The sequence below is a fragment of the Mastigoproctus giganteus genome, chromosome 4 (assembly GCF_048544385.1).
Source record: "Mastigoproctus giganteus isolate SK-2022 chromosome 4, ASM4854438v1, whole genome shotgun sequence".
Taxonomy (NCBI): Eukaryota; Metazoa; Arthropoda; class Arachnida; order Uropygi; family Thelyphonidae; genus Mastigoproctus; species Mastigoproctus giganteus.
The window spans coordinates 39,820,981-39,845,218 of record NC_143578.1 but is presented as its reverse complement, the minus strand read 5'-3'; the positions used below and the strand labels follow the sequence as shown (position 1 = coordinate 39,845,218).

Below are 24,238 nucleotides of genomic sequence, written 5' to 3'. Positions count from 1 at the left end.
TTGGTGTTCAACTGCTCTCTTATGACATCATCTCCCTTCCCTTACTTGCCTGGACAATCTGATTACCAAGAGGAGGTGTGCAATCACTGCCGATCATGTGATCAAGGGACTGGTATAGGTCATGGAACATGATCCTCTTTATAAAGGTAATTATCAAGTAGCAACAATGATTTAAGTTGTAGTTATCTCTTAGGGGCCAAACAGTTAAACAAGCTAAAATTCTAAAATGGTCAAGGGTTATTTTGATACAAAAGAAGCAAAGCTTTTTCATCAAACAAATGGATTGTTTTACAATTCACCATAGATTACATATTGATCTATGCCAATGCACTTTCTACAAGACAATTTTGGGGGAAAAAAAAAAATTGATGCACTGCATGACTTTTCTTCATCTAGGTCAAAAAAACAATAAAAATATAAACCATCTTTCCAACATTAATGAATTTAAAGAGAAAATGAATGTCATGGAGAGCAGAGAAAAGGAGTTCCAGAAATATTTTCAACAGTGACATCATTTGGTTAGTTTAATGTCAATATTAATTAAAATGCATAGTTTTGCCAAGGTAACCACTATGAAGGAAACAAATGTCCCCTAATGTATATCAATAATCACAATTCTGGTTATTATGAAATTAGTTTCAGTGCTTCATTCACACTTTTAAATATATAAAAATAAGTGAAAAATCAGAATTACAAATAATAATAATATTGTGAATTATTCACTTTTAATGAATGTATGCTAGCCATTCATACACTTTTGTAATACTGCACTTTGTGCTTATTACAAAATACACAACATTATAAATAAAATTTACATTTAAAACAAAAAAAAAAATCTTACAGGCTTTAGTGATATATTTTGTTGAAAATCTGTAGTAATTACAGGACTAAAGGTTGTAAATGAAAATTCTTTCACATTATTATAATCTCCACTTGCTATTGCCGCATCTAGCTGCTCTACAGCACTAGTAAGCTGGCTGTGTTGATCTTGCAACTGTGTGATCTTCAGTTTTATCTAGATAATAAATTATTTTTATAAATGTGTTTTTACTTGAAATATATTATACCATACTCATATATTACTACCCTAATGAATATTATTTCTTTTCCATATTCCAAAATTTTAACTGAATTTAAAGAAAATTAGCATATGGTCTTTGATTATTTCTAATTTATTCTTCATAATGAGAAAAATTTTTCATGTAGAAAATAAGAAAGTGTATTTACTTTATACACTTTGTAGAAGAATAAGAGAAATTTACCTCAATATGATACGCAGAACACTTTCATATGATACTCTCCAGAAATTAAAATGAATAAAAGATTAACGTAAAATGATTATAGTAGAAAATCAATTGAAAATAATTAAAAAATTAATTAAAAATTCAAAAAACAATTTAAAAATTAATTTAAAAAGTTACTTTTTTAAATTAATTTTTAGTTTTATTGCTGTATACACATAATGGCCAAAATACTAGAAACCCTCAATATGTGATTGTTGATATACAGTCAGTCCTCGTATAGCACGATAGTTGTGTTCCTAGAAACCCTCGTGCAATGCAAAATCGTGCAATATAAACAACAGGCCCTATGGGAAAAATAGGGTTAGGTGCCGGCCACTCAAGATTGAACACACATTTTTAACCAAAACATTACCAAACACAATAAATAATCGTAAAAAAATACTTACATATTTTATTACGACTATTACGTAATAAAATTTATTATTACTAATGCTTTTGCTTCTATCGCAAGCAAACTTGTTTTTTGTTTGATTTTCTATCCAAACATGACAGCCATTCCATCTCTTCCAATTCTTTGTGTCTTAATTTAATGGATTTTAATTACACTTTGAGTTGTTCCTGCTATGAAAGTTGTTTTTATTTTCTCTGCATTCTTTGTAATTCTCGGCATTGCCTCATTTAGGTCTGTAGCACGTGCAATATCACATGGTCTTTCATTTCGCTCAAAGCGTTTCACAATTTCATATTTTTTCTCTATCGACAGAGGCGGACTGGCCATAAGCCTTATCAGGAAAACCCCGGCGGGCCGGAGGCCGGTGTGATTTTGGCCATAAAAGCTAGTATGAGGCCGCTACAAATTTTCCCGGGTAAGAATTTTTGACCCAGTCCGCCTCTGTTTATCGATATTGCTTTTCTTTTTTTCTCTGAATCTGCAGTGTCTTCACCAGGACGCTTCCTTTTCACACCTTTTAAGTATTTTATTCATTTTTAGGGAATAAAGCACAATTACAAAACGAGACACGCTTGATACACATAAACAAAGCTACGCGCATGTAGCAACTGAATAAACAACACCGTAAAGGCAGAGATACACTATTAACACCTCACATTTTACTAAAGCACATTTCTGGGGGTTACTACCATAAAACAATTAAAACAATTTCCAGTTGCGTTCCTGCTGGTGGAATCTGTTATAAACTGGTAGTAAACTCGATCTAATTGCATTTGCGATTATACCGATAGCTGGAATTGTGTTGGTTTTTACGTTATTATGGTGAAATGTGTTTCCCCTTCACTGATAATATAAAACACATAAATACATTTTCAGAATCTTCTCTTCATTCCTATCGTGTTGCGTTCAGTTGGGGGTGATTCCGCGTTTGACTGTCATTTCTTGTAAACACAAAGGCAAAATCATGCATAAGCGAATTCGGTTCGTGTTATATAAGATATCGTTCCCCTATTTATAAATCTTGTATGATCGAATTCGTGTAATGTAAACACGTGTTATACGAAGACTGACTGTACTATACTAATGACAGTCTCTGTACAACAATATCACAGATTCCATTAGCACCAAAATTTAAATTATTATTTTAATGGAACAGGAGCTGTTGCTCATATCTGTATCATGTATTTGTCTGTAGAAGTGCTTATTTGTGGGCATATTGTGATGGATAAAAAATCTGGAACAGCTCAGTGAGGCCCTGCTCTCTTACCTATGATCAGCTAACTACAGTCTCAATTGAAGAGAATTTTAGAAATTCCTCTGGTCATCAATACATATCAAACCCAGTCCTCTCCTATTAAAATCTGGAAGTTATCAGGATGGAAGTTAACACAATCTTTGTTGTAATGCAGCTCCTAATTCTGATGCTGATGGTAGCATAGTTCCACAGCCATATATCACATCTGTGGATAACCCATACATTCTCTATGGCACTGAGATTTGGTAATTGTGAAAGCTATGTAACATACTACTTTTCTATCATGTCTCTCAAACTATTTGTGAACACATTTAGCATGATGCAGTCACTGCTCCTCATGGAAGAATATGAAATGATATGTATCACAGAAACCTGGTTACCCAAGAACAATCACCTACATACACTCACGCAGCCGACAAGGTATAACTCTCTAGAGAATTCCAGAAGAGAGGAGTCGCCCTGGTCTTCAGAGAACCTTATCAACCAACTAAATCAAAAATCAGCAAAACACAACTTTGAAGCTCTATCCACAGTGTTATATAAAAAGGACACCCAGATACAAGTCTGTATAATATATTTTCTCCCCAGATCATACCGAAGACTCAAGAGCGAAGCTACATAACTGGATAGCCACAAACTTGGAACCAGGCCTCAAAAACCATAGTGACAGGCAATTTTAACATGCCTACACCACGGCATGAAGATGCCAGGAAAGAACTTGATGCCATATTTGCTTCCCTAGGCCTTGCTCAAATTATTACTAGCCCAACCAGAGGTAATAGTACACTTGATCTGCTATTCCATAATCTTGTTAGCATCTCTGTGATCACCTCTTCCTTTAAATTTTACTCTGACCACAATTCAATCACATTATTTACTTAACATTTACTTAACATAATTATTTAATTAATTACTTAACAAGTACAGGTCACTGATGAAAAAAAGCCGTGAATTAGGGTTGAATTTGAAAGTGTCTGCAATTCTGCCCAGACACGATAGGAGGGAGTATATGATGAGAGCCCTGTCGATCAATTCGGCCCTGGAAAGACTGTGCAGGGTTCAATGGGTAGAATTTTTTTCAGCCTGGTCTGTACTTGTTAACAGGAGAGACTGCTTCTACAGGGATGGGATACACTTAAATAGAAAGGGTGCAAGAATGTTTGCTGATGCTATCGAGGCAGTGTTAGGTGGGTCGGAAAACTGCTAGATTGGGGGGATACAAGGACTAATAGATTAACAGTAGCCACTGGCAGAGGAGAAAGTGATTCTTGCACTGCTTCTATTGGAATGAGCAGCAGCCTGGAAAATAAGATGCAGGATATTTCAGAGACTGCTGGGAATCATGGGGGTACACGTTAGGGTGGCTAAGAGGAAGAGCAGGTGCATGTATACTTGCGTGTACACCAATGCTAGGAGTTCAGTAAATAAATTTGATGAATTTCAGGTATTGCTCAAAACATCAAAGGCAGATATTGTTGGGATTTCAGAGACGTGGTGTCACGCAGATATAAGGAATGCAGAACTGGAATTTGGGGAGTACAATTTCTGCAGAAAGGATAGACAGGATAAGAAGGGAGGAGGGGTTATGCTATTAGTTAAGAAACATAAAATCCAAGGAAGTGAAGCCAGTCGACATCGCTGGACAGTGCAGTGTTGAGTCAGTTTGGTGTGACATAAGCATTGGGAGATCAAAATTGAGAGTAGGAGTGTGCTATAGGCCTAATGACTCTGATGAGTATAATAAGAAACTGTACAGAGAAATAGAGTGGGACAGTAAATCAGACAGTCTTATAATGGGGGATTTTAATTTCCCAGATATTGACTGGAATTTGGGGGCTGGTCACTCACACACTAGAAAGGCTTTTGTGGATTTATTGGATGATTGTTTTCTACATCAGCATGTTCGGGAGGCAACTAGAGGGAGTAATACTCTTGATTTGATTATCAGTAGTGATTCTTCATGCATTAAGAATCTGCAGATAAATGAACCACTAGGTGGCAGTGATCACAGTGTTCTGAAGTGGGAGTTACTCAAAGAGGTAACTACCATTAGGGGTAAAGGGAAGGGGTATTGCTTTCGTAAAGGCGACTACGATGGACTGAGACAGTATTTAAATTCTATACAGTGGGATCAACTGATGATGTTACCAACAGCAAATTCAAAATGGGAAGCATTCAAAGAACTTATCTTGGAAGCTACTAGGCTTTACATACCAACTAAGAAATATTGTTCAAGGTTTAGGCCTAAATGGATGTCAGATGAACTAATGAGGCATACGGCAGAGAAGAAAAATGCATGGGATACATACAAATTAACACGTGACACAGAAGCCTATGATAGATACAAGTTGATCTGTAACCAAGTTACAAAGGAGGTTAGGCAGGCGAAGGCAGATTACGAGAGATCCTTGGCAAGGGATGTGAAGAAAAACAGCAAAGAGTTCTTTACTTATGTAAACTCTAGAAGGAAGGGGATGAATCAGATTGGTCCACTTGATATTGATGGGTCAACTGTTGATGATCCTGCCCAGGTAGCTAACAAACTAAATGAATATTTTGCATCGACATTCACACATGAGGAGTTATTCAGCGAGGGGAATGCCAGAGGTGTATTCAACTCTAGCAGTAAGCTACAGAATCTTGAAATAACTGGGAGTCAAGTGGAGGAGAAACTGTTGAAGATAAACACAAGAAAGGCACCCGGGGTGGATGGGATCTATCCAGTTATATTAAAGGAGGCAGCAAAGGAAGTAAGCAAACCCTTAGCCATAATTATGAGAGCTTCCTTGGGCTCAGGGGAGGTACCCATAGACTGGAAATGTGCAAATGTGACCCCAATTCACAAGGGAGGATCAAAGGCTGACACAAGTAATTATAGACCGGTGAGTTTAACTTCTGTTCCCGGAAAATTAATGGAGGCACTGGTTAAAGAAGCACTGCAGGATCATCTAGACAAGACTTCAGTTATAGCTCGGACACAGCATGGTTTTGTTAAGGGGAAGTCTTGCCTGACCAATTTGATTGGATACTATGATGCAGTCACAAAAGAACTGGATGCAGGGTATAACTTTGATATTATATACTTGGATCTTAGAAAGGCTTTTGATACTGTTGCACATGGAAGACTGCTGCACAAATTGGAGCAGTGTGGCATTGGAGGCAAATTGCTGCTATGGATAAAGGGGTGGTTGAGGGGGAGAAGACAGAGAGTGGTAAACAATGGACACTGCTCATCGTGGACTAATGTTATTAGTGGAGTCCCTCAGGGCTCAGTGTTGAGTCCATTATTGTTTTCTGTATTTATAAATGATATTGATGATGGTATATCAAGCTTAATGTCCAAGTTTGCAGACGATACGAAGGTTGGCAGGGTTGTCAAGGACACTACTGACACTATGCTGCTGCAACAGGATATGGAAAGGTTGAGCAGATGGGCTGAGAGGTGGCAAATGAAGTTTAACATTGACAAATGTAAAGTACTACACATGGGAAACAGCAACCCCAGAGCAACGTATCAACTCTGTGGTACTAGACTGACAGTGGTAGAGAATGAAAGGGACTTGGGAGTGGTTGTGCAGGCAGATATGAAGTTCTCTGAGCAGTGCAGATGGGCTGCAAGAGTAGCTCATGGTGTCTTATCAATGATATACAGGAATTTTTCTATCAGCGATGGGGAGGTGATTATTCCCTTGTATAAGGCAATGGTCAGGCCACACCTAGAGTACTGTATACAGGTCTGGAGGCCTCATTTCAAGAAGGATGTAGAGCTGCTGGAACGAGTACAAAGAAGGGCAACAAGATCAGTGAATGGAACAAAGGGGTGCTCTTACGAAGAAAGGCTTAAGTTTTGCAAATTACAGTGTCTGGAGACTAGGCACCAGCGAGGTGATCTGATAGAGGTGTATAAAGCCTTGAATGGTTTGAGCATGCTCAATGCTGATGGGATTCTTCCTCTAGCTCAGAATAATCACCTGAGAGGGCATAAATTCAAATTGAGGAAAGACAAATGTAGGATAGACGTGCGGAAATTTGCCTTTAGCCAGCGGGTGGTTGGTTGGTGGAACAGACTTCCATCCCTTGTAGTGGGGGTTGATAGCCTAAATAAGTTTAAGGCTCAGCTGGACAGGTATTTTGAACGAACAGAGGGGTGAAGTGGAAGTGGGTTTTTTTTTTTTTTTTTTTGGCTGATGCTGCATAAGCTTGCTTTCTTGCATCAAATGCCTCTACTAATGCTAATGCTAATCACTATTCTCTAGCATTACTTCAACATTACAGGAAATACTTTCAGCATAATTAAATCAATCCTGGAGCACAGACATTGAAACTTCCGGACAACATGCACTACTAATAAGGGTGTCCCACAAGGGGGAGTCCTATCATCAACCCTATTTGCTGCAGCGCTAGAGCCCTTCCTGGCATCCCAAACTGATTTCCAGTCATATGCTGATGATCTGAAATTTTACATTACATCCCCTAACAAAAAGCAGGTCCTTGCCACTACTCTGCAGGCAAATAAAAAAATCCATCCACCTGAACAATTTCTGGCCCCCATTGGTTTACAGATTAACCAAGCAAAGATAGACCAAATGTCATTCACCTGGAAAAAGTCACACAATAATACGAACATTACCATCAATGGATCACCCATTAAAAAAGTTAAAATGCACAAGGATCTGGGGTTGGTATGGGATGAGGGTCTGACATTCCAGGCACACGTCCTGAACATGAAAACAAAAATGAATTTTACTATGTGGGCAATCTGCAGGAACTAATTGGGATACACAATGCTGAACTGGTCAAGAAATACGTCCTTCGATGTCTCTATCTCATTCCTCTTTTATGTAGCAGCTATTTGGTCATCAGCCCCTACAACATACTTCAACAAGTTCCTCAGCCTGGAACACTGACTACTGAAATGGCTCAACTGGCGGACTAACCAGTACAATATTTCTAGAGCCCAACTCTACATCAATCTCGAAGTCACACCATGGAAACAACGAAGTGTGGCAGCTAACCTTCTTGCAGTGATATTAGTGACCTAATAAAAACTCCCCGAATTGCCAGAAGAAGTCACGTGGACACAAGGTTCTTGTTGAGTATCAATTTCAGCAATCTCAAAGGCCTGAGATGCACATTCCCAGGAAACATGGTTGATTTGATAAACAGTCTAACCACCGACCTCGATAAATTCTGCCAGCATCACACTTACAGACACCAGAAACTAATGGGCACATACATAAATCTATCGTTAAGACTCTCAGGGACACCACCAGAAGGAAAATATGGACTGCCTCGACTAAGGAAATTCCTGCTTGTACATATACTTCACGTTTTATCCAGCACTTTCGATCAAATATTATCTTGTTTAGTTTGGGATACTACGGCATTCCACAATTTTGAGGTATGAAATTAAACAATTCTGTAAATACTGTTCCTTTCAGGTTAAGCACACATGTGGTGCCATATAACCCCAGACATATATGTCCCTGCCTTAACCTGTGAATGTAATTTTTTTTTTTTTTTTTTGATTTGGTAGTTGTTGGCGCATCGGCTTCTGTGGCCATATTGCACCTCCCAAGGTTTTTGCAGTACTTTGATCCAAGCCCGAGGCGGGAATCGAACCCGCGACCTTTGGGTTGCCGGGCAGGTACTTTACCCACTCGGCTAGCCCGGTCGGCTTGTGAATGTAATAATCACCCCCTTAGCTTACTGTTGATCAGGGGGTGGCTCTAAAGCAGAGCAATAAACAGATATTAATAATAATAATAATAATAATAATGGTGAATAGTGATATGGTAGGTACGAAAGTATCTGCTGTTGTCTAAGAAAAACTGATATAGTTGAGGGAGGGAGAGGAAACATGGTCTTCCACAATGCTCTGATTTTGCATGAGCAGTGAACTCAACCTATTCTACGAGAACATTTCCTACTGCAAGCCATAATTTCTCTACAAGTTTGTATTATGGTGATACACAATCAGGATCCTTCATGTCATGGTCTACTAATTATATGTATAAAAAAGTTGTGAAGCAGAATCCACTGGTTAACAGCAGTCTTTTTTCAGTTGCTTATAGTCCACTTTCAATCATTTTTACACAACAGATCTTTTTGTCTGTGTGATTAGATGAGATGAGATGAGATGAGACAAGGTGCCAAATTACAAGATTTAACTATTCAAGGGAATACCCAGAGCATAGTATAGTAACTTAGCTGTAGTATACTGAAATGTGTTGTAGCATGTGAGATGGCCAATGGTCTACAGTCCTATTACTTAAGCAGTACTGTATACTGCAGAACAGGACCAGGGTGTGTGGATTCCACTTCACATACAATTAGTGATATTGTAGAAAAATTATCATCTCTTAACGGTAACAAAAGGGAAATATTATTGTACATAAGGCTATAACTTAAAGAGTATGAAGTAATGAAGCCGTGAGCTAGGGCTGAATTTGAAAGTGCCTGGAATTTTGTCAAGACATGTTAGGAAGGAGTTTATGATGAGAGCTTCAATGATCAAATGAACCTGAAGAGATCATGCAAAGCTCATTAAGTAGAATTTTTCTCAGCATGACCAATGCTTGTTAACGTATGGAACTGTTTTCACAGGGAGGGAATACAATTAAATAAAAGGGGTGCAAGAATATTTGGTGATGCTATTGAGGCATTGTTAAATGGGTTGGAAAACTGTTAGTCTGGGGGTGGGACTCAGACTAATACGCTGCTCGACAAAATTAACAGAGCAAAATGTTTTTCATGAATATTTTATTGTGAACAGTGTCACCAGAGGTGAATATTTGATATAATGGGCATCCTGGCATGTAAATTCCGACTATCGAATAGAAACTGATTTACCACCTTACAGAGCTGCACGTTATGCAAATTATTCATGCCTATAAAAACACTGGTTGCGACATTCCCGATTTTTGGCTTGTGCAATAGGATAGTCACATCTTCAGTACTCAGGATGGCAAGGCATAGTCATTTGATTCTTTGAGATAGTAGGCTGTTGGATGACTTGAAGTTGGGAAGTTGCAGGTGTAGGGAGGTAGCATATTGGCTTAATGTGTCACACAGTGTTGTCTCGCCACTATGGAAGTAGTTTCAGGAGACAGAAACCATTACAAGAGCTGGCCAAGGTTGCCCAAGGGCTATATCAACCAGAACCGACTGTTTGTTTGTTTGTTTGTAGGCTTTACAGTGCAAGGGCAGCAAGGCCATAATGCACCTAACTATGGTGATGTTAAATACATAGTTATATCTGTATAGATGTTATTCAAGTTTACACTGCATTGTACAGTTTTATCTGTTTGAGGAAACTAAAAATTTTTTTCACATGTGGGGTGTCTGCTAGGAAGTCAGAATTGCTGAAAGAGGTGTTCATCGTGGAAAACAAGGTAAACATAGCTTGTCAATCAGTATTGTATTGTATTGTATTTGGGGCAATCAATAAGTACATGTTGGAGTTGAACTAAGTGTTCCACTTTGTGCACTGTGGTGCATTGGTGCCTGCAAGAAGATAAAGATGTGTTAGATTTGTATGGCCTATTTATAATCAAGCTAATACTACTCTGTGTCCTTTCTCATGTATATTCAACTTCCAAGGTTTCAGATCTTTCTTTATATGGAGTAGTTTGTTACCAACTTTATTTTGCCAGATGTGTCGCCACTGCTCAAGACATCACTTCTTTATAATTAACTTGAAATCAGAGAGTGGTATGCTAAAGGGTTGATCTACAGCAGCAGTTCCCAACCAGTGGTTTGCGGACTCCTGGGGGTTCGCAATAAAAATTCTGTAATGGCGTCTGCTTAGATTTACATAGGTATATTATTGCAAACTACAAAATATAACTAATAATAAACAATAAAGTAAAATAAAATTAAATAAAAAGTAAAAATTGCCAAAGAAAGAAACCACATCTCCCATAATTCCTTATAATTAGTTTACTAACTTACAGTATATCATGTTAAATAAATGTTTTCCATACTAAATTTTTTTTCATTCTCAAGGATCATTGATATGTATGGGTACTTTTTTTTTTAGAACCTATAGTACTTAGTATTGTGAATGGGTTGAAAAGTTGAAAGAATATACTTGTTGACACTAAACTTGAACTTCTGTAGATTGTAACTTTCAAGAAATACGTATGAAGGAAGGTAGTTCCAGAAAACAGAAGTTGAATGAATAAATGAGGAAGAAGAAAAGTTGGTTCTGTGAGTCTGAACTTGGACAGCAAAATGATGTTGACTGGTTGTGGCACATGTTCGGACTGCTTTCAAAGAGAGAGCAGGAATTATAGAAGCCAATTCAGAAGAACAGTGCCCATGGAAGTATCTGTAGAAAAGGCATTCAACAGAAAGTGTATGAGACAGAGAGTGGAGAGACTCTGTTAGAGATGAGACATCAATTAGCCTAACTGTCCTCTTTTGAATGGAATCTAGAAACCTGAGAGAGGTTTTGGGGGCACTGCCCCAGATGTGGGAACAATATTCCCTGGTAGGGCAGATTTGCGATTTCTACAGAGTCAACAACTGTTTGGAAGAAAAGTAATGCCAAGAGCGAAAGAGAAAACCCAGTTTATTAGATGCAGAGGAAGCAATATTTGTAATGTGCTTTATGCCAAGAGAGATTAGAAGTTAGGGTAATCCCCAAGATTTGGTCTAGAAACCGGGGCGTCATCGAAGATAAGCATAGGAGCAGAAGAATCCTTTTTGCGAGATATAAGACAGGACTGAGTTTTAGAAGGATTGACATTAAGTTATCTTTGCCCCACTGGAGAATTATCTGGAGATCAGCATTTAAGGAATTGGCAGTGGATACTTGAGAAGTTGAAGCTGTTTGAGCAGGGCAAGGTTTCTCAAACTGGAAGGTGGAATGCAATGTGTTATCGTCAGCAAAACTATGGATAGGATTTCCGGTCAATGGAAGAAGGTCATTAATATACAAGAGGAAAAGAGTGGGAGAAAGAACTGAACCTTGGGGAACACCAGCATTAGTGGACAAGTTAGAAGACAGAGAGCAGTCTACCATCACCTGCAATGAGCGGTTAGAGAGAAAACTGGATACCCAGTTACAAAGAACAGCTGGCAAATCATAGGATGGAAGCTTATTTAGAAGACCTTTGCGCCAAACACGACCAAAAGCCTTTGAAATGTCAAGAGAAATGGCTTGAGTTTCACCAAACCTTTCCATTGAATTTGTCTATAGATGGGTAACATAAGCCAGAATATCACCAGTGAAACGACACCGACGGAATCCAATCCATACTGGCAATCACTGATCAGATGAAAGATTTCCAGATAGTTTTAAGAGTTGGTGGTTAATTGATTTCTCCATTACTTTGGAAAGAGTAGAAGTAATCGCAATGGGACGATAATTGGATGGAAGGGATTTGTCACCCTTTTTAGCAACTGGCTGGATATGAGCAAATTTCCAAGCAGAAGAAAAAAACCTTTGGAATAAGTGAAAAAAGATGACACAAAACAGAAGTAAGATGACACAAAACAGAAGTAAGATCAGGAGCGCAGGTTTAGAGAACAAGTGGAGAAATACCATCAGGATCTGGAGTTTTCTTAGCATCAGATTCATCAAAATCCTTCTGACATCCTTTTGACGGAAGCCCATAAGAGGCACTGAATGGAGTGTGCTGGGAATGGTTTGAGGTGATTTACCAAGATCATCAATACACGAGTTGGAAGAAAAATAAGATGCTAGCAGGTCAGCTTTATCTTTGGCCAGTGGTTTCAACCTTTTTTTAATAACAGCACCCCTAAGTCATTTATTTTATTTTGCTGCACCCCTACTCAATTTTTTGCCTGTTAGATCTGATTCCTCTATATATATATACAAATATATATAATATTAAATTTGTATATATATATAATATAATATATATATATATATATATATATATATACACACAAATATATATAATATTAAATTTGTATATATATATAATATAATAATATATATATATATATATATATAAATAATATACATATAATAATATTTGTATATATATATAATATTAAAAAATATATATGTTATATGATAGTTATTCCAATAATATAATTATAAAAATTATATTTCATAATACAAATTATATATATAGTATATAATAATTTTATTCTTTATATAGCAGTACTATGTAAACATCAATTATAGATCACCACAAAATTAAAAAAATACTGTACACCTTTTTATAATGAAATAAACATGTAAATTTTAAAAAAATAATTATAATTTTAAGTAACTTAAACCCAAATTACGTGGCACCCCAGTTGAAAACCACTGTCTTTGGCTGATGCGGCGACAGAACCATCTGGTTTTGTCAGAAGTGGGAACAGAGATGGGCAAAAATTGCAGCCGATAGCTTTGGCAAGAGACCAGAATGCCCAGCTACCATTTGGACTAAAAGCAAGTTAATAGTGACAAATGGGCCTGGAGTACTGGGGTCCATAGTTTAACAGATATTTATTTAAAGTATACCCAGTAAAATAAAATAAAATAAAATATTTCCAGAAGCTTTCGGAACTCGTGTCCCTTTCTCAACTGACAGAATTTTAAATACATTACAAGCAAACTGTGGCACGTTACTCATTCGTCATTGTTGTAGCACGGACGTGTGCTGCCTTGCGCCAGTGATCATCCATCAATAAAACGGTTGTCTCCAGGATTGGATGTATACGCATGCCTTTCTGGCGATTTAATGCCTTAGGGTTGTTCATTATGTTTAGTGACTCTAGCCATAGGCGGTGGCGAAAGTGTCGCGCGTGGTCCACTATCTCAAAGTCGCGCTTGGGGTCAAGATCGTGGTTGGTAGCCCAAAAATGTTCTGCAAGCGCGGACTGGTCAGTTTCGGCAAGCCGGATTGCTCTGTCGTGTTCCGTGAGGCGATCCTGGAGACGTCTCGATGTCTCACCTACGTAGCAACTGTTACAGGCCCTACAGGTGATGTAGTGTACCGTATCACCTGTAGGGCCTGTAACAGTTGCTACGTAGGTGAGACATCGAGACGTCTCCAGGATCGCCTCACGGAACACGACAGAGCAATCCGGCTTGCCGAAACTGACCAGTCCGCGCTTGCAGAACATTTTTGGGCTACCAACCACGATCTTGACCCCAAGCGCGACTTTGAGATAGTGGACCACGCGCGACACTTTCGCCACCGCCTATGGCTAGAGTCACTAAACATAATGAACAACCCTAAGGCATTAAATCGCCAGAAAGGCATGCGTATACATCCAATCCTGGAGACAACCGTTTTATTGATGGATGATCACTGGCGCAAGGCAGCACACGTCCGTGCTACAACAATGACGAATGAGTAACGTGCCACAGTTTGCTTGTAATGTATTTAAAAATTCTGTCAGTTGAGAAAGGGACACGAGTTCCGAAAGCTTCTGGAAATATTTTATTTTATTTTATTTTACTGGGTATACTTTAAATAAATATCTGTTAAAGCAAGTTAAGTTTTCTACTCTTAGCCTGTTCCAAATCTAGTTTGGACTTATTAGTAACTGCTTTATAAAGTATAAATAATACTTAATAATAATTTTTATTATTCGCAATGTCTCTTATAAAAATGTAGTACTGGAAATATTTTATAATAAAAATTCAGAAATATTATACGATTTCGGAGAATATAGACTTAGTGGTTCACATTAAAAATATGTTGAAAGGGGTTCGCGATAAAAAATATCACATTGAAAGTGGTTCGCAAGTCAAAAAAGGCTAGGAACCGCTGATCTACATGATCTGTAGCAGTTTTGGCAGTTAGGTCAGCACATTCATTTCTAGCAATTCCAACATGACCAGGGATCCAACAAAAAAAGAACTTCTTGTTGTTTCTTATTTAACTTGGTATGGGATTCCAAATGTGTATGAGTAAGAGGGCTATGATGATGTTTAATCATAATCCCTTACTCGGGTTATGATTAACTAAAGACTCAGTGCTTGGATAGCACTAACTGAGTCTGTAGATAAAACTGTGCAAAACATTTGTTGAGGAGGTGAAATTTAATGCTATGTAGATAGCATAGAGTTATGTAGTGTAGCTACTGCATTCAATGAGGAGTTTCTTGGCTATGGTAAGGTTGGGAAAAACTGCTGCTGCACTAACATGGGCATCAGTTTTAGATCCGTCCTTGTAGATTGGCATGTACTCTGCATGCTGAGTTCTCAATGCAGCATGAATTTGCCATATGTTCTGTTGGGATAAGGTGTGTTTTCTCAACGATTTCAGTGAAAGGTCACACAGTGATACGCGATACATCCAAGATGGACCCGTGTGAGAAGCAGTAGACCGTATCATGCCAAGGTCAATTTGCCAGTCACCGAGCAAGGAATGCAGGCGTATCCCTGTTGATGGGTTTTTAGATGAGTAGGCTGTGTAAAGGTTCTCCCATTTAGGTGAGAAAAGTCCATTCCGAGTAGAGTTGTCCAGTTGAACTTTGAGTTTTGCTGTGTAGTTTAACAGAAGCATTTGTCTGCATAGATGTAGAGGTTTCAGTTGCTCCAGAATATAAGCTCTGGACTGGCGATGTACGGAATGCCCCTAAAGCAAGATGAAGAGAACTGTGATGTATGGATCAAGCCAACGTAAAGCAATTGGTCTAGCAGAGCTGTAGACCACAGAGCCGTAGTCTAGATGTGACCATATTAATGCATGATACAAATGCAGTAGCGTGTAACGGTCAGCTTCCCATGTGTCAGATAGTACTCTTAAGATGTTTAGCTTCTTAAGGCAAGTAATCCAGAGCTCTTTTATATGTTCAAGGAAAGTAAGTTTTTAGTCAAGAACCACACCAAGAAAGCGGACCCTATGAACCACTGGGATGATTTGATTTTCTAGGTGAAGTTCTGGGTCTGGACAGAACAGACTGCTATCTGGCTCTAACAGCAAGACAGAACCCTACAATGTCCTGTCATCAACTCTCTCTTTTGAGGTTTCTACAAGCACAGGTGAAAACATTTTCATATGCAAGGAAGCCAGTGGTTTGTATTCCATTTTCTAATCAGGAAATTGGCAAGGCTGTTGCTTCTTTGAAGGACAATAAATTTACGGGTCTGCACCAGCTTGAGGTTGTGGTTATAAAGAGAGTTTGGTCTGTCATTCCAAAATTAATTTTTAATCTGTTAAATTCCTGCTTGATTGACGGTCTATTCCACAACCCTTGGAAACAGGCAAATCTCAAAATTCTGTTGAAACATGCTGAAAAACCTTCAATTTTGCCTTCTTCTTATCACCCCATAGCGTTGTTGCCCGTTTTGGGAAAAGTTTTGGAGAAACTAATAGTTTATAGATTCATAAATTATTATACTGACAAAAACTTACAAGCAGCTAATCAATTTTGGTTCTGCAAAGGAAGATCAACCATTGATGCCATTCGATTAGTCATTGATTCTGTACTGTCTGCAACTTCTAAATATGTCCCCGGTCTCTTCGTGGACTTTAAAGGGGCCTTTGACACCGTATGGTGGCAAAGTGTCCTGGCTCCTATCATCCTATTCAGTATGAGGCTCCAGGAGGGGCCAGGGTCTCTGCACCCATTTATTGTTTAATCTCAAGTTATTTTGAGGATAGAGCTCTCTTGGTTTACTCTGGTACTTGCTCTGTCAAAAGGAATGTCACAAGGGGCTGCCTTCAGGGATCGGTCCTTGGGCCGTATTGCTGGACCATGGTCCTTGATGGGTGGCTCGTGACGGAACATGAAAATGTTATCAGGGTAGCATATGCTGACAACTTGGCGGTTTTAATTTTTGGAGAGTCACAGCCTCAATTAGAACAACATGCAAACAATGTTCTACAGGGTTTGGACAACTGGTGTGTTGTTCATAAGTCAAAAATTTCCATTGATAAAACAAAGCAGATGCTTCTTAAGGGAAATTTAAATTTAAATAGGCCTCCTACCTTAAAATTGAATAACCAAACCATTAAATTAGTCAGGAATTATAAGTATCTTGGTATTATCATGGACAATTGGTTCAGTTTCATCGCTCATGCCTGGTATCTTGTTCAAAAAATTAAAATACTGACTGGAAAGATCATGAGAATCTCCAAGAATGTATGGGGTATAAAACCTGTCACTTTAAAGTTGTATTACAAATGTCTTTTTACCCATTATTTGCTATGCTGCTGGTGCTTGGGGTGTCTGGATAAATAATAACTCAGTTAGAAAATTTCTTACTCAGGCTCAGCGCTTTTTTATTCTGGTCATAACTAGGAACTGCAGAACTGTGTCTACGGTAGCTCTACAGGTACTGAATGGAAGGCTTCCTATTCAGTATGAGGTCATTTATCATTATTTACAGTTTTATCTCATATTATTATTATTATTAGAACAGATTTCTGGTGCAAACAAACAATATGAGGCTGCAAAATAGGTTTGTCAAAGCTGTATTAGATCTCAACAGATATTTAATACATTATTGCCAAGATTCCTTTACTCAACAAGATAGGCTTCCTCAGATAATGAACTCTTGTGTAGTCTTAGCTCCACATTATACTGAGATTCTTAAAATTATAGAACAATTAAAGAACAAGAAATCTTACAGACTGGACTGTATTACAGTAACCGAGGCAAAGAGAAACAAAGAACAGTTCTCTGTTCTCTTGGTAGAGCTAATAGCACGGATGTTAAGAGTCGGGAAGCTATCCTACAAATTTACTCTCATTTAAGGTAATTCCTATATATAAAAAGGGACCACCTGATGACTTTTGCAATTACAGACCAATAACAATACAGTCAATTTTAAATAAGATAATAGAAAATTATATATTTTCCCATATAAGTAAATATTTACATCAATATGGACTGTTAAACAACTCTCTATTCTCATATCAGAAGGGCAAGAGCACACAGACATTATTAGAGAACTTAGTAGACTCTCTAAACTTACATTTAAACAACAATAACTTCATATTGATTTTATTTATAGATTTGACCAAAGCATATGACCTAATTGATATCCCAATATTGCAACAGAAATTACTGAAATATGGTATAAGGGGAAGACTCAATCAACTCCTAGCAAATTATTTAACCAAGAGAAAAATAACAGTAGAAGTAGAAAATACAAAGGAAAAATCTTATAATGTAAAGAGAGGAGTACCTCAGGGCACACATGCTGGGCCAATCATGTTCAACATCTATATAAATGACATATTTGAAGTAATTAAGAACTCCTTTATAAAAATTTATGCAAATGATATAATCTTAATAGGAAAGAACCTAACAAAAATGGAGAATGATTTACAACAGGATGCAATACATTTACAAACTTGGTTGCACGATAATAAATTAGCACTCAGCTTTGAAAAAACAAAATTTTTGGTAAAAAGACCTCCTCATCAAACTTTGGACATTCAACCCTCTATCAAATTGCACAAACATGATTGCCTACATGATCAAAATTTCAAGAATTGGAAATGTCTAACTGTGGAAGAAGTTTCAAATCATTGTTACCTTGGGTTATGGATTGACTACAGTCTAAGTTGGGTAATGCATATAACAAACTTGTACAAAAAAAATGAGATTTTATGTGTACTTTTTCTACTACATTAAGTATAAGTGAAATCTTAGAACAAAAGTTACCTTATTTTATGCATTAGTGGACTCCCAACTCAATTATTTAGTAAATATATGGGCACGAGCAAATAAAACAGAAATAAGGGCAATAAACAGGATTCTGAAACTTTTAATGGGGACAAACTCTTGGAATGACCTGAACAAGAGAAGGCAATTTTTGTTGAAACATAAAATACTGTATCCAGTTCAAAAACTGAAGTTAAATCTATTCTTAAAAAAAATCTTAACACTATTTTTGAAGAGTCGAATCTGCAAAGAAATGTCTCAAAAAATTTAAGGAACCCAAAAGCTTACTTTGCCTCACCCCAGGATACTAAATAGATTTGGAGATAGGCACACAATGAATATAATAAACAACTTGTTGGCTAGCATTGATTTCAGACTCAGGAGAAGTTACCCCATCTCCAAATTAAAATTCCTAATAAGAAAATTCTTGATACTCAATGACACAGTAGATTAGAATTGATATGCAGATAAACTACTACCTCTGTTTACAGTGTAGAATATACTATGTGTAGTGACTTCATAGTCTTTTCTGTAAGATAACAAATTTGTACAAAACTGTTGTAAAGGAAGAATTACAACTTGTTGTCAAGAAATTTACTTTTCTTAACAAGTTAATTTATTGTAAACGAATTCTCTTGATAAATAAAATTGTATTGTATTGTATTATTATTATAAATTATTATAATAATTAATTATAAAAATTAATTATAAAAATATTATAATAATATTATTATTATAATACAATACAATACAATTTTATTTATCAAGAGAATTCGTTTACAATAAATAATAATAATATGAGATAAAACTGTAAATAATGATAAATGACCTCATACTGAATAGGAAGCCTTCCATTCAGTACAGTTTTTTCGTAGGAAGGCCATTCCTTCAAGGTTAGGAGAGTATGCTATAGATTTGGATATGCCTGTCAAGGAAGATAATGAAAGAATTAGGAGAGAACTTATAAATAGTTGGCAGTCTTCATGAATGGCTACTGATTTAGGTAGAGCTACATTCAATTTTTTTCCAAATGTGTCAGAGTTTCCTAAGCAAAAGGTGTCCTGGTTTTGTCCAGGCCTAAATTTATCATTTCTACTTTCAGGGCATGGCAATCTGAACTCCAAGCTGTTTGCTTTGGGGTTGGCTGCTCCGCCACTTTGCATGTGTGGTGTCCCAGAAACAATAAAACACTTAGTTCTATTGTTTTTAATTGTAACTTGTACGTAGATCTAAGACAGGAATTACAAGTCCTGACTGATGTTTACCTGGAGGATGAATTACCTCATTTGGTGGAGACAAAGGAAAATTATATGGTCTTCTCTAGTTTTGCAGATAAGGTGTTTAAAATACGTAAAAGACTTTTGGGTAGAAATCACTAGAGTTTAGTAATTTAGTGTGGTTTTGGTTTTCACCTTGTTCTGGAATGGGTACGAGTTTTCTTTTTCTAACTGATCTTTGAAGCTCTGTTCCATGTTGAACAGGCTGGAATTAGGTTATTTTACTTAGGATTAAAGATAGACATAATGAACTGATAGTTTTGTTAATGGTTTTGATTTGGTTTGAAGACAAAGTATGAGTGAACATATTTGGGTTGCCTTGATATAGGTCAACCGATAGAACTGAGTAGAACTGGGAGATATTGAAATAATTGTCTTAATTTCACACATACAATTTGTGGCTACTTGAAGTTCTTGAAAGACTGACTATATAATAACACAGCTGGTGGGTTGCCTATAGGAAGTTACCATGTAAGCAAAGAGGTAATTTTGTATGGTAATTTGTGAATGAAGTTAGTACAGTTATGATGCTGTTGTGTCAAGGGAGTTTAATGGTAAATAAATTGTGGTTGGCCTGTGTTAAGTTGGCAGTAGGTGTTGGATATAGACCAAGGTTACATAATGAGGCTACATCCAAATGCAAAAGTGTAATTTTGTATATAGTTATTCTTTAATTGAAGCTAAGATGTAAAGGAGTGCAAATTTTAATTAATTAGTATTTAGCCATACAGAAGAAAAATTTTTGGCTAAGCTCCATAATTCAGATGAGCTATTTACTTTGATGTATAAGTATTGTGTATGTTGCTGTTGGGTCAAGGAGTTTAATGGTAAGGGAATTGTGTTGTTGGTATTGTTGTGATCAGTGTTAAGTTGGCAGTAGATGTTCGATATAGACCAAGGTTACATATTGGTTCTACATTCAAATGCAAAAGTGTAATTTTGTATATAGTTTTTCTTTAATTGAAGTTAAGATGTAAATGAGTGTAAATTTTAAATAATTGGTATTTAGCCATACAAAAGAAGAATTTTTGGCTAAGCTCCCTAATTCAGATGAGCTATTTAACTTTGATGTATAAGTATAATTTGTATGTTACTGTTGTGTCAAGGAGTTTAAAGGGTGTTGGTATTGTGTTGGTCTGTGTTAAGATGGATCTAGACCAAGGTTACATGTTGGTTCTACATCCAAATGCAAAAGTGTAATTTTATTGTATATAGTTATTCTTGAATTGAAGTTAATATCTAAATGAGTGCAAAATTTGAAGGATTTGGTATATAGCCATAGGAAAGAAGTTTTTTTTTTTTTTTTTTTTTTAAAGCTCCCTGATTCAAATGAGCTATTTAACTTTGATGTTTACGTATAATGTGTTGAAATTGCTGTTTTAGCTCCATATAGTGCTGGCCATTCCAGTGTGGTTCATATCTGGTTGAAAGGATGTTTATTTGGATTTGCTCTGGCCTCTGATTGGTTTGTCTTTTAGTTATAAGACAATATGAGTGTTTTTTTCTCCCCATGATTACTGTATATATAAGATAAATTTTTGGGCGATTTCCAGAGTAGTGATCTTGTCCAAATTGTGATGTAAATAGTGTATAGGTTGTGGCGATGGGACTGTTGTTTACTAGTCATTCTGCTGGCACTGCTTTTTTTTTTTTTTTTTTTTTTAGGGGATGTCTCCTTCTTCCCCCACTGTCTGTCCTCTTTCCTCACCCTCCCTTTCCCACACTTTTCCTTATATTTCCCTTTCTCCATTCATTCAATCTTTGAGATTTCAAGAGAACTTGAAATCTCAATAAGAGTCTCTACCTGGTTGTGGAACCTGGCTGCCTCTACGTTGGCTTGGGATGGGAGTCAGGGGGCAGGGGACCAGGTGTTCCATGCTCCCTGGCTGCGAAAATGCCAGGCACCAGCACTCAACACAACAAAACACACACACACACACAGTTGCCGGCCTTGGCCTAGTGCCTTCAGAAGCTACAGCAGCGTATAGGGGAAACCCTGGAGGCTGCAACAAAGTAACAAAAAAAAAAAATTTCATTAGCCCTGAACCACAGCAGAACTCGTCGAAACTGGTGCCACAAACATGTGACTTATAGTCCTGAATATGGTACAGTTCTATTCTCTAACGAGTATTGTTTTAGCCTACAAACAGATTCTAGATGTTATGTTTTCTGGAGATAACAAGGAATGCGGTACTATCCCTCCAATATCAGAGAAAGGGACACTTACAGTGGCAGTGGTGTTCTTGTGTGAGGCAGAATAATGATCAATTTCCGCACCTCTCTTCATGTTTTTGATAGGGATGTCATAAATACGCAGAGATACTGAGAACAGATATTTGAACCCTACGTGTGACTTTCTGGGGATGTGGTTGGCCCAGATTTTTTTTTCATGCACAACAACGCCACTGCACATAGAGCTCAAGTGCTGGAGAAATATCTTGAAATTGAAGATATCCAATGACTGCCATGGCCAGCGCGATCACCAGACTTAAATCCAATCGAATATATGTGGGGTGTAGGTTGCTGCGAATTGTGATGCCCAAGGTGCCCTTGAGCATCACAATTCGCGGCAACAGCCAACTCCTCGGTGACTTGGTGAGCTAAAGTCTGTGCTAGTGGAAGAATGGGATTTGCTGCCATAGAATCTTATAGACACACTTATATCAAGCATGGTTCATCACTGTCAGGGTTGTTTACCTGACCACTGAATGTCCATAAGTTGTCATCCTCAACTATCCATGGTGGTAACTTGTGTTCCAGTAATTACTACTGCTGACTGCAAAATAATAAGGAAGTTTAGCCACTGGAGGGGATCATATACCGTACTTATGTCATGCGACCATATTTTCAAGAATCTTGTATCAACTTCAATGTGATCTTTTTGGTAATTCTTATACAACCCCTATAAATGTCCTTTATACCTGTCCAAAGTTTCTTGCTGACTCCTCATTTTATTATTATTCCTACAGTACACCACATACTAAATTTTTTCCTGCTTCGCAAGCTGAACGAGTTACACCATGTTTTCTACGTGTTCATTTAATTTTTTTGAGCAGTGTAATTTAATGACAGCCATAAGTAAAGGTGGAATCGATTCCTGCATTGCTTCTATTTTGGCATTTAGTAGTCTGAAATATAGGAGAGATGGGAGATTAGAAGTCCCAATAAAGGACATGGGACTAGAAATTACATGGGCTGTGTAAGGGTTACTGAAAACACACAGGCACACATTTACTTACTTAGACACTAATGCTGGAAGTATAGTAAATAAATTTCATGAGTCTCAACTACTGGCAGCTAAGTCATAAAATGCTGGTATTACAGGTATAATAAAACCATGGTGTCACTCATATTGTGGATGCAAATTTGAATACAGTGATTATAATGTTTACAGAGGGACAGGCATGATTGGTGGGTGGGGGAGGAAAGAAGAGTCATGCTTTTGAAAGAAGCACAGACTCCAAAATAGTGCAACCAGTAGACAATGGTTGCCAGTGTGATACTGAGTCAATGTGGGGTGACATAAACACTGGAAAAGCAAACATGAAAGTTGGAGCCTTTTATAAGCCAAATAACTATGATGAGTAAAATGAACAACTATAGAGAAAAACTATACAAATAGAGCAGGCCAGCAAATTAGAAAGCCTTAATCATGGAATTTTAATTATCCTGATATCAAATGGAATTTGTGGTTTGGCAGCCCACTCAGTAACAAAACAATGTAGTTTATTATGCTACCACTGACTGCAAAATAATAAGGAAGTAACACTGACATACTCAAATTCTACAGCAAACCTTGGGAGGGGTGCGGATCTGATTTAAATCTATAACACTTTAAAAGGGGATATAAAATGAATGAAGTGACATTTTCATCTTTATAAACAATACAAGAATCAAGGGCCATAAATTCAAATTATAGGAGACTATATATTTTATCTTCTTCCTTAAATAAAACTAGCAAGTTGTTAATTACTGGAACACAAGTTACCTCCATGAATAGTTGAGGATGACAGCTTATGAACATTCAAAGGTGAGGTACACATGAGAGGAGTGAAATACCTAAGTTAGGTAAGGGGTTTTTTTTGCTGATGTAGCAAAAACTTGGGACTTCTTTGCACTATGTCGCTAATACATACACTGTAATTTGAAGCTGATGGGAAGTGTAGGCAAGCTGTGAGCACAGCACCCTATCTTCTAGCTTAGCAATTAATTAGTCTTAGAAATGATAGCAGAAGAAAAAATTTATTATGGTATATAAGTAACTTCTTTAATATACATCAAGGGGAACTTGAAAAGTTTGTGGCCTAGTAAGAAAGGGTATTGATAGAGGGTTAAAAAATTTCTGTACTTAAAGTATAACATTTCAAATAGTAACCCATCAAATTTCATTTAGTTTCAATATCTTTTTTTTTTAATT

At 37.2% G+C, this 24,238-nt stretch overlaps 1 protein-coding gene across 6 annotated transcripts in view; it reads right to left on the bottom strand.

The window, feature by feature from the left end:
• The window catches only part of LOC150086640 (uncharacterized), a 292,377-nt gene that overhangs the window by 55,422 nt on the left and 212,717 nt on the right, over window positions 1-24,238 (bottom strand). For all 6 annotated transcript variants that reach the window (XM_090372657.1, XM_090372662.1, XM_090372661.1 and 3 more), the window contains one exon: window positions 842-1,015. In XM_090372657.1, coding sequence (XP_090228783.1) covers window positions 842-1,015 — 174 coding nt within the window. The remainder of the gene's footprint in view (window positions 1-841; window positions 1,016-24,238) is intronic.